Below are 12,488 nucleotides of genomic sequence, written 5' to 3'. Positions count from 1 at the left end.
GCTTTGGTTGTCTCAGTAACACTATTCATGCTTTCCTCTCACAGGTGGAAAACTCAGGGGATCCTTGGGAAAACTTCCAAAATTCCCAACCACTTTCATATTGGGAATGCGTGTACTTACTCATGGTCACCATGTCCACGGTGGGATACGGGGACGTCTGTGCGAAAACCACCCTTGGCCGGCTTTTCATGGTCTTCTTCATTCTTGGCGGTTTGGTAAAATAACTTTCATCTGCACTTTGCCTGAGCCCCTTCATGCACCACATCATCTGCCACTTCATTTAGACATGGACAAATGTTTTCAGTTTAAAGCCCATAACTTGTCACAACCTACAGTCCTCATAAAACACACATCACATTGTATATTCCCAGTGTCTTTATAGCACCAGTTCTCCACTGTTGAAGTTCTCTCCTCCTGTTTTTCAACTATAACACACGTAGAACTGACATGTACATGTATGCTAATGTGTTTTCTGTTAGTCCATTTTGAGACGTAGCTAATGCAGATAAAGATCATGTAATTCATGTATATGTTTTGCAGAACATGCTAAGTATTCTGACAAAATCTAATGTAGCTATTTTCTTAAAGCAATTGCGGTTTCAGACCCCACCCTTCTGTGTCTTTCCCCGAATTCCAACAAACACGGTGGCAGGAAGATGGCCAATAGTCCTATCTGAACCTTACCACAGCATCTGCAGCCCCCCATATTACCGGCAATGCAATACAATAAAGTTCACACAACAGCACAAACGCAGACCAGGCTGGATCTGTGTAGGGCCCACGGGACCCACCGAGGAAATCAAGGGCACAACAACACATTGTACGCGGAGCAGCACAGTAAACAGCAGAAATATCAGTGAGACAGTGTGTGTACTCGAGTTTATGAAGGAGTGGAATAAAAAAAAAAAAGTGCCCCTACACACACACACACACACAGCTCTACACCAAAGTGTAGAGACTACAAAACGGCACATTATTAAAGCCAACCATGCATAAATACACATGAGCTATAATACAGACGGAATATTTCTGGTCAAACACTCGCAGCTTAAAATGAACAACACAGACACATGGTTACATCTGAACCCATCTTAGGCCCCGTCCACACGAGTACGCGGCCTCACCCAATACGCTGTCGTTTTGAAAAAAATCTCCGTAAACACAGCGTCGTTTCGATTCACTGGAAACGACCCAAAATGCTGTAGTACATATGCCAGGCCTGTATGTGGCGCTGTGACGCCGTCACACCAATACACTAAAACCGGAAGAGAAGCCATGGAGCATGCGTATAAAAGTCACGCGCTGTTTACAAAACAAGCTCATAACACGAGAAGTTTTGTTGCTCCTCGCAGTAATATAAAAGCAGAAGGTTTTGTTGTAGCAGCCGTAATAGACTGAGTTGTTTCTGCAGTACGAGCACAAGCCTGTAGTCCGCCGTTGTTGTTGTTATGACGCGTCTAGCGGCGGCGGCTGAGGTTAAAGGTTAGAGAGGCGGGGCTTATACGTCATCGTTTCTGAAAAAATCCGCTGCGCCGTCCAGACGACTCCGGGCTATCCAGCGTTTTAGGATTTTCCCACTCTGGGACCCGTTTTCAAAAAATACCGGTTTCACACCTCGAAAAAGCCAGCTCCGTCTGGACGCGAGGCCGAAACAATAAAGTATTTATGTGGATTCGACAAAAACGTACTCGTGTGGACGGGGCCTTAGAGTACAGTACAGAACAAATCGCTATAGTTACATTATTTATTACATTACATTGTTGCATCATTTTTTGCATTTAAATACAAATTATAGAGATCCTAGTACAGACACAAGAAACGGTTTTGTATTTAAGTTTTAAAACTACTTCTGAATTTCAGTTTAGTTTGTTGATCGTATTTTCTAAAAATGATCATTTTAATGTCGTGTTCATTTTGTATCTTGAATGTTTTGTGATGATCACTGTAGAGTTTTGATTAGGTCACGTTCAAGGCCAATCTGCACATCTCTTGCTCTGTGTCCGAAATCAGTCACTACTCACTATATAGTGGACTATATAGTGAGTTTGCCATTTTGTAGTGCTGTCTGAATATATAGTGAGAATTATTACACCCTATGCAGTGCACTCCAAGTATTCCACAATGCACTGTGAAAAGTAGTGTACAACCGATGGTCACGAACCAAGCAATATGTATTATCATGCATTGCGGTCGTGCTAAAAAAAAAAAATGGGTTGGGGTGAATGGATGGAGGAAGAAACACGTTATAAACGGACATTCAAGTACAATTAAAAATAGTAATAGAATAGAAAATAAGCTAAAATGACTTAATGGTTTACCGGTGATTGCTGCTAGTCAGTCTGATCTTACTATTATCCAACAATTTTTAACTAGATGTTTTAAAGGAACAGTCCACCGTACTTCCATAATGAAATATGCTCTTATCTGAATTGAGACGAGCTGCTCCGTACCTCTCCGAGCTTTGCGCGACCTCCCAGTCAGTCAGACGCAGTCAGACGCGCTGTCACTCCTGTTAGCAATGTAGCTAGGCTCAGCATGACCAATGGTATTTTTTGGGCTGTAGTTAGATGCGACCAAACTCTTCCGCGTTTTTCCTGTTTACATAGGTTTATATGACCAGTGACATGAAACAAGTTCAGTTACACAAATTGAAACGTAGCGATTTTCTATGCTATGGAAAGTGCGCACTATAATGACAGGCGTACTAACACCTTCTGCGCGCTTCGGCAGCGCATTGATATCTGAGCTCCATATCAATGCGCTGTCGAAGCGCGCAGAAGGTGTTAGTACGCCTGTCATTATAGTGCGCACTTTCCATAGCATAGAAAATCGCTACGTTTCAATTTGTGTAACTGAACTTGTTTCATATCACTGGTCATATAAACCTATGTAAACAGGAAAAACGCGGAAGAGTTTGGTCGCATCTAACTACAGCCCCAAAAAATACCGTTGGCCATACTGAGCCTAGCTACATTGCTAACAGGAGTGACAGCGCATCTGACTGACTGGGAGGTCGCGAATCGGACACAGGTTGGATATCAAAGCTTCAGTGTAGAATGGTTTCACTTTTATGAACCCTGTAAGCATTGACGGACACAAAAACTAAAAGTATATTCTCTGTAGTCCTGTTTTGTTTTCATTCTTGTAGCAAACAACTCCGTTTTTGTCGTTTTGTGTTTATCTGAGTTAATTTGAATGAGTAGTATTCATTAATCAACTGTATTCCACTGAGATGCATACGAGTTCCAGACTACAACACGAAATCAGTGCTGATAACTGCAGAGTCAGACAGCAGGAACAGATTAGCCACAGGGCAGCGCAGATCACATACAGACTGTAATCAGACACAGAGCAGATCAGACAATCTCCATATCGCACTGTAGATGAAGCTCCAGCTGTCATGGAGTCACCGTAGCGATGTGTCCTTCCTTTGTTTTAAAGAGGCCTGGAAGTTATCATCAGCCCGTTCCCTGCTTTCTGTCAGCAGCACGATTAATGACTTCAGTATGACGTGCTGTATAGCATCAGCTCCTGACCCAGCAGATGTCATGATTCATTTGGGCCCTGGGGAGAGCGTCAGTGCAGTGTGGAGTTTAGAGGAAGGTCTCAGACAGGAGAGTGATTTCCCCATTTAGGAGCCGATACAGAGCTTTCAACACAACAGGTGGCTGCAAACTATGCAAAATACATCCAGCTCATTTCCAGTCACGCTAATGAGTCTTAATGTGTTCTGCAGCTGTGGGCGCTCAGCCTGGACTGTTCATATCAACCTGCCACGTTCTCAGTGTTTGTTGGACAAAACATGGCACATAGGGTTTTTTGGTCTTCTTTTTCCTCCAGTTTTGGTGCAAAACCTTTTCAAACCAGTAACCAGTAATCTCCCTTCTTCAGAGATTTTTTTTTTCCCCCTCTTTATGAAATCTCTGATCACTTTGTACTTTGACGACCACAAAATAATTTTCAGACTTTCCTCTTGAGCCCAGTACTAGGCTCTTTAAAAATGTAATCAAATATTCCTAAACCTTTACAAAATTCTACCCACACCCCCCCCCCACACACACACACTTTGAATGTCTACATGAACAACCTCTGCTCTTGAGATGCCAGGGTGGTGTATGGAGAAGCGTGCACCTCACGAACCAGTCTCTCCTCCTCCTTTTTTCTTTTTTTCTTTTTTTTTTTTCTTTTTTAGTCTCTGCTTTTGTCTCCTATCTTCTCCTTAGGCCATGTTTGCCAGCTACGTCCCTGAAATCATAGAGTTAATAGGAAACCGCAAGAAATATGGTGGTTCCTATAGTGCGGTTAATGGCAGAAAGTAAGTATTCCAAGTGGCTCTGCTGCCTTGGCTGCAGTAGAACCCTTCTCTGCATGCCCTTTACTTTTTCTGTTCCATGCATGTAGGCCATGTTTGCTCGCTACGTGCCAGAAATTGCTGCTCTCATCCTTAATCGGGAGAAATACGGAGGGATTTATAAATCGACACGAGGCAGAAAGTAAGTCCAAATCCAGAAACCGGTGTGGTTGGGTGACGTAAGCCCTCCTGATAGTGGAGGATTAATATTAGTGCATAGGCTCTGTTCAGAAATATAGTCACACTGTGACTGGAGACCTTGGCCATGAAAGCCATGTCCATTTTGTCTTTTTTTTTTTTTTTAAAGCACATCTTATCAGATGCATTTTAATTTCATTTCTGTCTCTAGAGCTTTCATGACTTTTGTTTTTTCATTGTTGTGTTTACTCAGAAAAAGGAATTGATATATTAATTTGTTTGTGTGATGCGAGTCCTATAAATTTCTGAAAGATAGTCATGAAAACTGCAGTACTGCTTATAAGCGTACACTGTAATTGAGATAGATGCAAAAACAGCATGCACAAATACCTTAAATGCCTCTTTTGCCTGCTTGTAGAGATTCATTTTCATCCCATTTTCCTTTTTTTCCTCTCATTTGTTTGAAGACTGACTGAATGTTTGCATGCCCTCTGTGACTGGAGGTCTGCTTTTTTGGGGTGACTGTGCATGCTGCTTTGAGAAAAGCTTGTGTGGCTGTGGTACTGCGAGCCCATCACCTCATCCGTGTCTGACATTGACTCTGGCCCTGATCTTCAGTCACCCTGAATGTCTGGATGCCTCAGCTCTTGCACTGGAGCCTCTCAATTGCACTTGGCTTGCTTTTTTACCCCACTTGGTACTTTATGTCCTGTACCGTCCTTATTTATTTCGAGAGGTTACCCCGATTGTCAGTGTGGCTGTTTTGAACACCCACTCTGGCTCAAACACAGCTTTGTCATCAGCACGACAATTCTCCCCAAGTGCCCACGCTTTTGTCCTGTACACTAAAGTCTCCCTTAATCTCTCTCTCTCTCTCTCTCTCTCTCTTTCTCTTTCTTTTTCTCTTTCTTGCGTGCGCGTAAACATAACGTGAAAAAAGCTCATGGCCACAACTAGCTTTCATCAGTTGTCTTTTCGGGCAAATACTAAGCGAAGAGAGACTAAAGCCATTAGTGGCTTTTTTTTGTTTGATGCTGTTTCCCTGTCAGTGAAACAAGATTGATGAAATGTTATGTTTGGCTTCAGCGGCATGGTTGGATTTGGAGCCTGGTGTTGAGAGAAGGCTTGTCAGAAGAGAGGTCTCTCTCTTTCCCTCTGTCTGTCTCTCTTTGTCTCTCTCTCTCTCTCTCTCCCTGCGATAACTTCATGTGGTTGCGATTAGAGGCGGCCAGGATCCGATTCCGTGGCCAGACCCAAAGACAGGCACCAGGTTTTGCATTATTGCTTTAAATATTGATGTAAGTGTGTGCTTATTAATGGATGCTTCAGAACACATAAATAAATGTGTCAGGTTATTTATTTATTTCTTCTGTTGGTACATTTTTGTGAGGCTCAGTGTAGTGGAGACTGCCCCTACCCCAAATTCTTCACAGCATAATGCTGTATTAACATAAAATCAGTGGTGTATATCATTAAGATGTTTTTGAATGAGTCTACTGCTATGATGGTAAAAATATATGTATATATTGTGGTGGCACGGTGGTGTAGTGGTTAGCGCTGTCGCCTCACAGCAAGAAGGTCCGGGTTCGAGCCCCGTGGCCGGCGAGGGCCTTTCTGTGTGGAGTTTGCATGTTCTCCCCGTGTCCGCGTGGGTTTCCTCCGGGTGCTCCGGTTTCCCCCACAGTCCAAAGACATGCAGGTTAGGTTAACTGGTGGCTCTAAATTGACCGTAGGTGTGAATGTGAGTGTGAATGGTTGTCTGTGTCTATGTGTCAGCCCTGTGATGACCTGGCGACTTGTCCAGGGTGTACCCCGCCTTTCGCCCGTAGTCAGCTGGGATAGGCTCCAGCTTGCCTGCGACCCTGTAGAACAGGATAAAGCGACTAGAGATGATGAGATGAGATATATATATTGTATGCAGTTAGTACAGGATTTAACTTAATATCAGGATGTTGTAAATAATGTGATTTATGAGTAGTTTTTAAAGGAGTAGAGGATTTTCTGGACTACAGAAGCGCCTGTTTTTTATCATCAGTCTGCATGTTTAAGGCCAAATTGTAGTCATGTGAAAGGATTGTAGAAGGGTTTTAAAAATGTGTTGTGAAATGTGATTACCGTCTTTCTGAAAGTTTCTACAGTTATTCTGAAATTGGCATATCCACTTTTGCATTCAACTTGAAGTTCCCGACTCTAAAGTCAATCAGCTTCAGCGTGTATGACTGCTGGCTCAGTGAGCGGTTCAGTGTATAATCCCATCGAGGGTCATGGCAGCATGTTCAGCCGTCAGAGCAGTGACAGAACTGACACTGGATGTGCAGCTGTAATAAAGAGCAGCTTTGCTGGCGCAGGTCTGTCTCTCTGCGGTTTCCATTAAAGCAGTGCTGAACCAGGAGGACCAGGACAAGTGAGCCACATAAACCCAGCATGAACTCTGAGCTTATACACTTCTTCTGAGTGTGCGTGCCGACACTGAGAATACGGAGCCAGCTTTGCCCAGACCTGAAGGACAATGTTCTTGTGTGTGAGAATGTAGAAAGGCGAACATGTGTTAACGCCATTACTGACACGGCTCGCGGAGCAAATGAAACGTAGTCATTAGGTTCCCTTTGCTCAGTTGAAGTTGATATGGAAAATAAGCTCGGAACAACACGCCTTACGGTGTTAAGTCACAGCACCTGCAGTCCTGTCACTGACAAAATGATACTTTAAATACGTTCAGCAGGCCAGCAGATGGAGAACGCACAGTGGAAATGAAGAGCAAATCCAGAATGGAGAAAATAAGTAAGATAAACAGATAAACAGGAGTATGGCAAGGTTTTTTTTTTTTTTTAAATTACTTCTCATTTCCTTAAGAAGAAAAAGAATTCCATGCATTAACTTGTTATTCAGTGAAGCTCACGTGGCTGTGTAATTCTAACGAGGACGAGAACAAAACCTGGCTCTCATTTGTTTGAGAATGCAAGTGAAGCAGAACTGGCGTCCATTTGGTCCACTTTTCTGGTGCCTAAAACCCTCCGTGTTCCTGATGTGACACAGCTCTTCTGCTGCTGTCAGAGATCCATGCAGTAGCCATGTGATACCGGTGATTTCTGTTCAATTTAAGGATTAGAGCAGTATTGATGGTGTCGCTACTGATGCTGATGTTTGAGCTTCTTTCTTTCTTTCTTTCTTTCTTTCTTTCTTTCTTTCTTTCTTTCTTTCTTTCTTTCTTTCTTTCTTTCTTTCTTTCTTTCTTTCTTTCTCTCTTTCTTCTCTCTTTCTTTCTTTCTTTCTTTCTTTCTTTCTTTCTCTCTTTCTTTCTTTCTTTCTTTCTTTCTTTCTTTCTTTCTTTCTTTCTCTCTTCAGTGTTTTGCTTTAATTTCCATGTTTTTGCATGCTAATCAGTGCATGCCAGACGAGTGCCCTTGCGCATTTGCTTGCTCTGTTTGTTTTCTTTTGTATTTTTTTTTCATCGTATCACGTATAATATTTTGTCCAAGTGTTCTCTCCACCGTGTGTTGTTTTCTGTGTAGTGTTTTTAATGCTTGTATTTTAATTATATTTAGTGTTTATATTCTTCTTTCAGTTAAATTACTGTGTGTTACTATATTTGTGAAAGTTTGATATTAGACGCTAGTTAGTTACTTTTAGACACTACTATATAAAATAAAAACTTGGTCCATTAAAATTGGACCATTAATTATAGAACACATGCTTTGGGAATCCGCGTCGCCCTTTCGAAGGTTCTCGAGGTCTAGCACAGACAAAGCGAAGCGGCTGCAGGCATTACGTAATGACGTCAGGCTTATCTTATCTTATCCTCTCCTCTTTCCCTTTGTATTGCTTTCATTGGCAATACGCTGAAATGATGTTGATGGTAGTGCAATACAATCAGTAGCACGGTCACACACCACTGATAAATCATTCAAACATGGAGACGAGCTGTCTGACGTGTGTGTTTGTATGTAGGCCAGAGACTCTTTAGTGCTGTTATATAATTTAAAAAAAAAGTGATGGGCCTGTCACACGAAGAGTTGAACCTCTAAAGAGGGTGCTTGTAAATGGGAAAGCATGAATAATGTAGGCCTCATCAAACCAATGCTGTACCAGATGCTGCTGGCTCCTCGTAATACCAGTGACCCAACAGAGTCCTCTCATGTGAGGACAAGCTAGCATGCGATTACCGCTGCTCATTAAAATACTTAGAGGAATGAAGGCAAGATCTGTGAAGATCATTACGTTCAATAGCATCCAGACCCTGTTGCATTTGTCGGTTCCCCCTCTAGCCAGATTCGTCTGCAGTTTGGCGCTGCTTAGCTCTCTGAGCACAAACAGCCGCTTATAAATGAAAACACAAACACATACCCTCACACTTGAGAGTAAACACATGCAGCTATGCTTGAGCTTGAAAATATGTACTCTTGGTTCAAATATCAGTAGGGGCAAGCAATGTGACAGGTCTAGATTGATGACGGAGTACGCCCGTAGCTCCTCAGACCTTGACCACAGTAGCGCTGAAAAGATCCAGTATATGATTTGAGCTGGCTTGCAGTCCTTATGCATGGAAATTTGCTTAACAAATAAAGAGCTGTTATTAGAATGTAAAGTTTTTGATGAGCCAAAAGTATGTCCCCTTGATTTGAGTGCTGGTTTGCTTCTGAGAAGCGTGACATTTTCGATGTCAACCTTGATCAATGTTGGCATGTAATCTAGTGTAAACATTGGATTTTAAACACCAGTTACATGAAAAAGTAACAATTGTGGCCAGGCAAAGATGCCCATCGTGTGATGCCACTTATAATAAAGGACACAACAAAAAGGAATTGTTCAACATGAGGTATATTTTGGCACAGAAATGTTCCCGCTTTAAGCCGAGTGCAGCAGGGTCTCTGGTCATTTATAACCCTGAGGCTCTCAGCTAGTGAAACTATAGCTGATTGTGGGAACACTGGCCAAACATGCACTACAATGCCAGGACCTTAGTTCCAATCCAGTTTAATACTAAAATCGAGTGGTTTTTTTTAAAAATAATATCTGAAACATGCGAGCATTTAAATGCAGCATGTGTCCAAGGAGATGCCAGATAGCCTGAAGTCAAGGTTGGAAGTCTCAGAAGCCAGAAAACACTTTAGAGGCTTTTTAGCCAGTCAGTTTGCATTGAAGGTCAGGTTTTTGCCAGCATGTGTAAATGTAAGACGGTGGCTTGGCTTTATATTTGGATTACATTCTGAGAACCTCTGACAAATCAAATAGAATGAACGGGATTCGATTTAAGATCTAGGGTAGATGGAAGTTTCATGCCACGTTAGACCACTTTTATAGATACGAGATAAAAAAGCATTTGGCAATGTTGGAGGGGGGAAAAGTCAGCTGAGGATTTAAAAGCTTTGACATATATTGTTGTCAAAAGTAATGTTTGGATTTTTGATGACTACACTCTTTAAACTACATGCCAGAAGTCATTTTGTCTCATTTAGTGCTGCTAAGCTGAATTTTCCCCCTTTGCAGGCATATTGTGGTCTGTGGTCATATCACACTTGAAAGCGTATCCAACTTCCTTAAAGACTTCCTACACAAGGACAGGGATGATGTCAATGTAGAAATTGTTTTTCTTCATAAGTAAGTACATTCTTGTTTGTTAATAGCAAGTAGAAATAAAGACACAATTTCTAGTTCCACACTTGAGAAAGTGTAATAGCACTAAAGGATTATGGGGGAAAAAAAAAAACAGCAGCAAGAAGCATATCTGTGACTCAAAATCTATTAACCCTCATCCTACCATGCTATTTTACACCTTAATCTTACCATGTGGGGTCCGTTTGGACCCCAATACTTTTCTTTAAAATTAAAGCTTATAAAGACAAAATCACCAGATAAGTTTGGTTCAGAACATCTTGTATTACTAACAGCAATACACTAAAGGGCCCAAGGCATAAAGAACACACTTAACCTTCATCCTACCAGCCAATTTTACATACACAAACTACCAGGCGGGGTCCGTATGGACCCCAGGAGGGAATACCTTGAAATCAATGCAGTAAGAACCAATTCAACGCAGCAAACAGACATAACTTTATTGAAGAACAAAATCCACTATGGCTGAATATCAATGATGTATTATAAATGCAATAACATTGCAATAATATTGCAATAACTAGCATACATGTAGCAAATTATAGCGCCACAAAAAAAATTGGCATTATATACATGATTTTTGCAGCTCATGCAGCTGTAAAACATTCTGGATTACAACTTAGGTCTTTTCTTACAGAATTTAAAACAAAAAAGTAATTGTAAAATAATTTAGGGCTTTTGTTTTGCAGCCTGTGCTTATTGCAGCAGTGGGGTCCACACGGACCCCAAGAAGGAATGCCTTGGTAGTTTCATTATGGAACATAAAAGAAATAAAAGAAGTTAACTTTCAGTGTGCTATTCAATTATAAAATGAAAGACAGATAAACTTTACTCTGGGGTCCGGTTGGACCCCAGTAACAAATTAATTATACCTTCACAATGCAAAAAGCTGATCTTCCGGTGCTTTAGTGTTTTAATTAAGACATAAATTCCGACAAATTCATAAAACAGTGAGGCAGTATGTCACATATTTTTAAAATGGGAAACAAACATATAGGTGCGGGGTCCAGATGGATCCTACTTGGCAGGATGAAGGTTAATTCTGTTTGTCCATATGCTGCTATGTATTTTTGACAAAAATAAACACACACTCAAAGTATTGAAGATTCTGTTTCCCTGTGTTTTTAGTATTTCCCCTAATCTTGAGCTGGAAGCCTTGTTCAAACGTCATTTCACTCAGGTGGAATTCTACCAAGGATCTGTTCTTAACCCACATGATCTAGCTAGAGTCAAGGTAATTAACTCTAATAGGAGATTATTAAGCTGCAGCTAATGGAGACACGTAATTATATGATGAATCTCTATGTACTGTGACCTTTGTGTTATTCCATTACTTTAAACCGTAGATCGAGTCAGCGGACTCGTGCTTAATTCTCGCCAACAAATACTGCGCAGACCCGGATGCTGAAGATGCATCAAACATAATGAGGTAAGTTTGTTTTTCCATGAAGTCAAAGAAACACTCACTACCATTAACCATTTTGCACATTTCTGTGTAGCGTATTCCTTTCCCTGTGCTCTGTTCTCATGCCTCAAGAGAGTTGATGTTCATCTTTCGTTTCCATAGTTTTAAAAAAAAAAGAGGTGTGAATGAGGTACTCAGAAATGCTGAAAGTGCCCAGAACAGCCCATGTTTATTTTGGCCCCAGATGAAAAGAATTTAATATTACGCCGGGCATGGGCACCCATTTTCGGGTTCGTTCAGAGCACGTGCACATATAGCATTCAGCTCAATGTGCTCCGAAAGCCAAAATATTATTTAGGGAGGATTCCACGTGTGCTTTAGCACGATCCTCTTATAAAGACCCAACGCTGTATTAAAGGAACAGTCCACCGTATTTCCATAATGAAATATGCTCTTATCTGAATTGAGACGAGCTGCTCCGTACCTCTCCGAGCTTTGCGCGACCTCCCAGTCAGTCAGACGCGCTGTCACTCCTGTTAGCAATGTAGCTAGGCTCAGCATGGCCAATGGTATTTTTTGGGGCTGTAGTTAGATGCGACCAAACTCTTCCACGTTTTTCCTGTTTGCATAGGTTTATATGACCAGTGACATGAAACAAGTTCAGTTACACAAATTGAAACGTAGCGACTTTCTATGCTATGGAAAGTGCGCACTATAATGACAGGCGTACTAACACCTTCTGCGCGCTTCGGCAGCGCATTGATACGGAGCTCAGATATCAATGCGCTGCCGAAGCGTGCAGAAGGTGTTAGTACGCCTGTCATTATAGTGCGCAATTTTCATAGCATAGAAAATCACTACGTTTCAATTTGTGTAACTGAACTTGTTTCATGTCACTGGTCATATAAACCTATGTAAACAGGAAAAACGCGGAAGAGTTTGGTCGCATCTAACTACAGCCCCCAAAAAATACCGTTGGCC

General features: G+C 41.6%; 1 protein-coding gene across 5 annotated transcripts in view; it reads left to right on the top strand.

Moving 5' to 3' along the window:
- The window catches only part of kcnma1a (potassium large conductance calcium-activated channel, subfamily M, alpha member 1a), a 372,710-nt gene that overhangs the window by 278,719 nt on the left and 81,503 nt on the right, over positions 1 to 12,488 (top strand). For all 5 annotated transcript variants that reach the window (XM_060925806.1, XM_060925802.1, XM_060925803.1 and 2 more), the window contains exons 8-12: positions 45 to 215; positions 4,224 to 4,315; positions 9,977 to 10,087; positions 11,231 to 11,336; positions 11,449 to 11,531. In XM_060925806.1, the coding sequence (XP_060781789.1) occupies positions 45 to 215; positions 4,224 to 4,315; positions 9,977 to 10,087; positions 11,231 to 11,336; positions 11,449 to 11,531 (563 nt within the window). The remainder of the gene's footprint in view (positions 1 to 44; positions 216 to 4,223; positions 4,316 to 9,976; positions 10,088 to 11,230; positions 11,337 to 11,448; positions 11,532 to 12,488) is intronic.

This window comes from Neoarius graeffei, chromosome 7 (genome assembly GCF_027579695.1).
Source record: "Neoarius graeffei isolate fNeoGra1 chromosome 7, fNeoGra1.pri, whole genome shotgun sequence".
NCBI classification, from domain to species: domain Eukaryota; kingdom Metazoa; phylum Chordata; class Actinopteri; order Siluriformes; family Ariidae; genus Neoarius; species Neoarius graeffei.
This window is presented reverse-complemented; position numbering and strand designations above follow the sequence as displayed.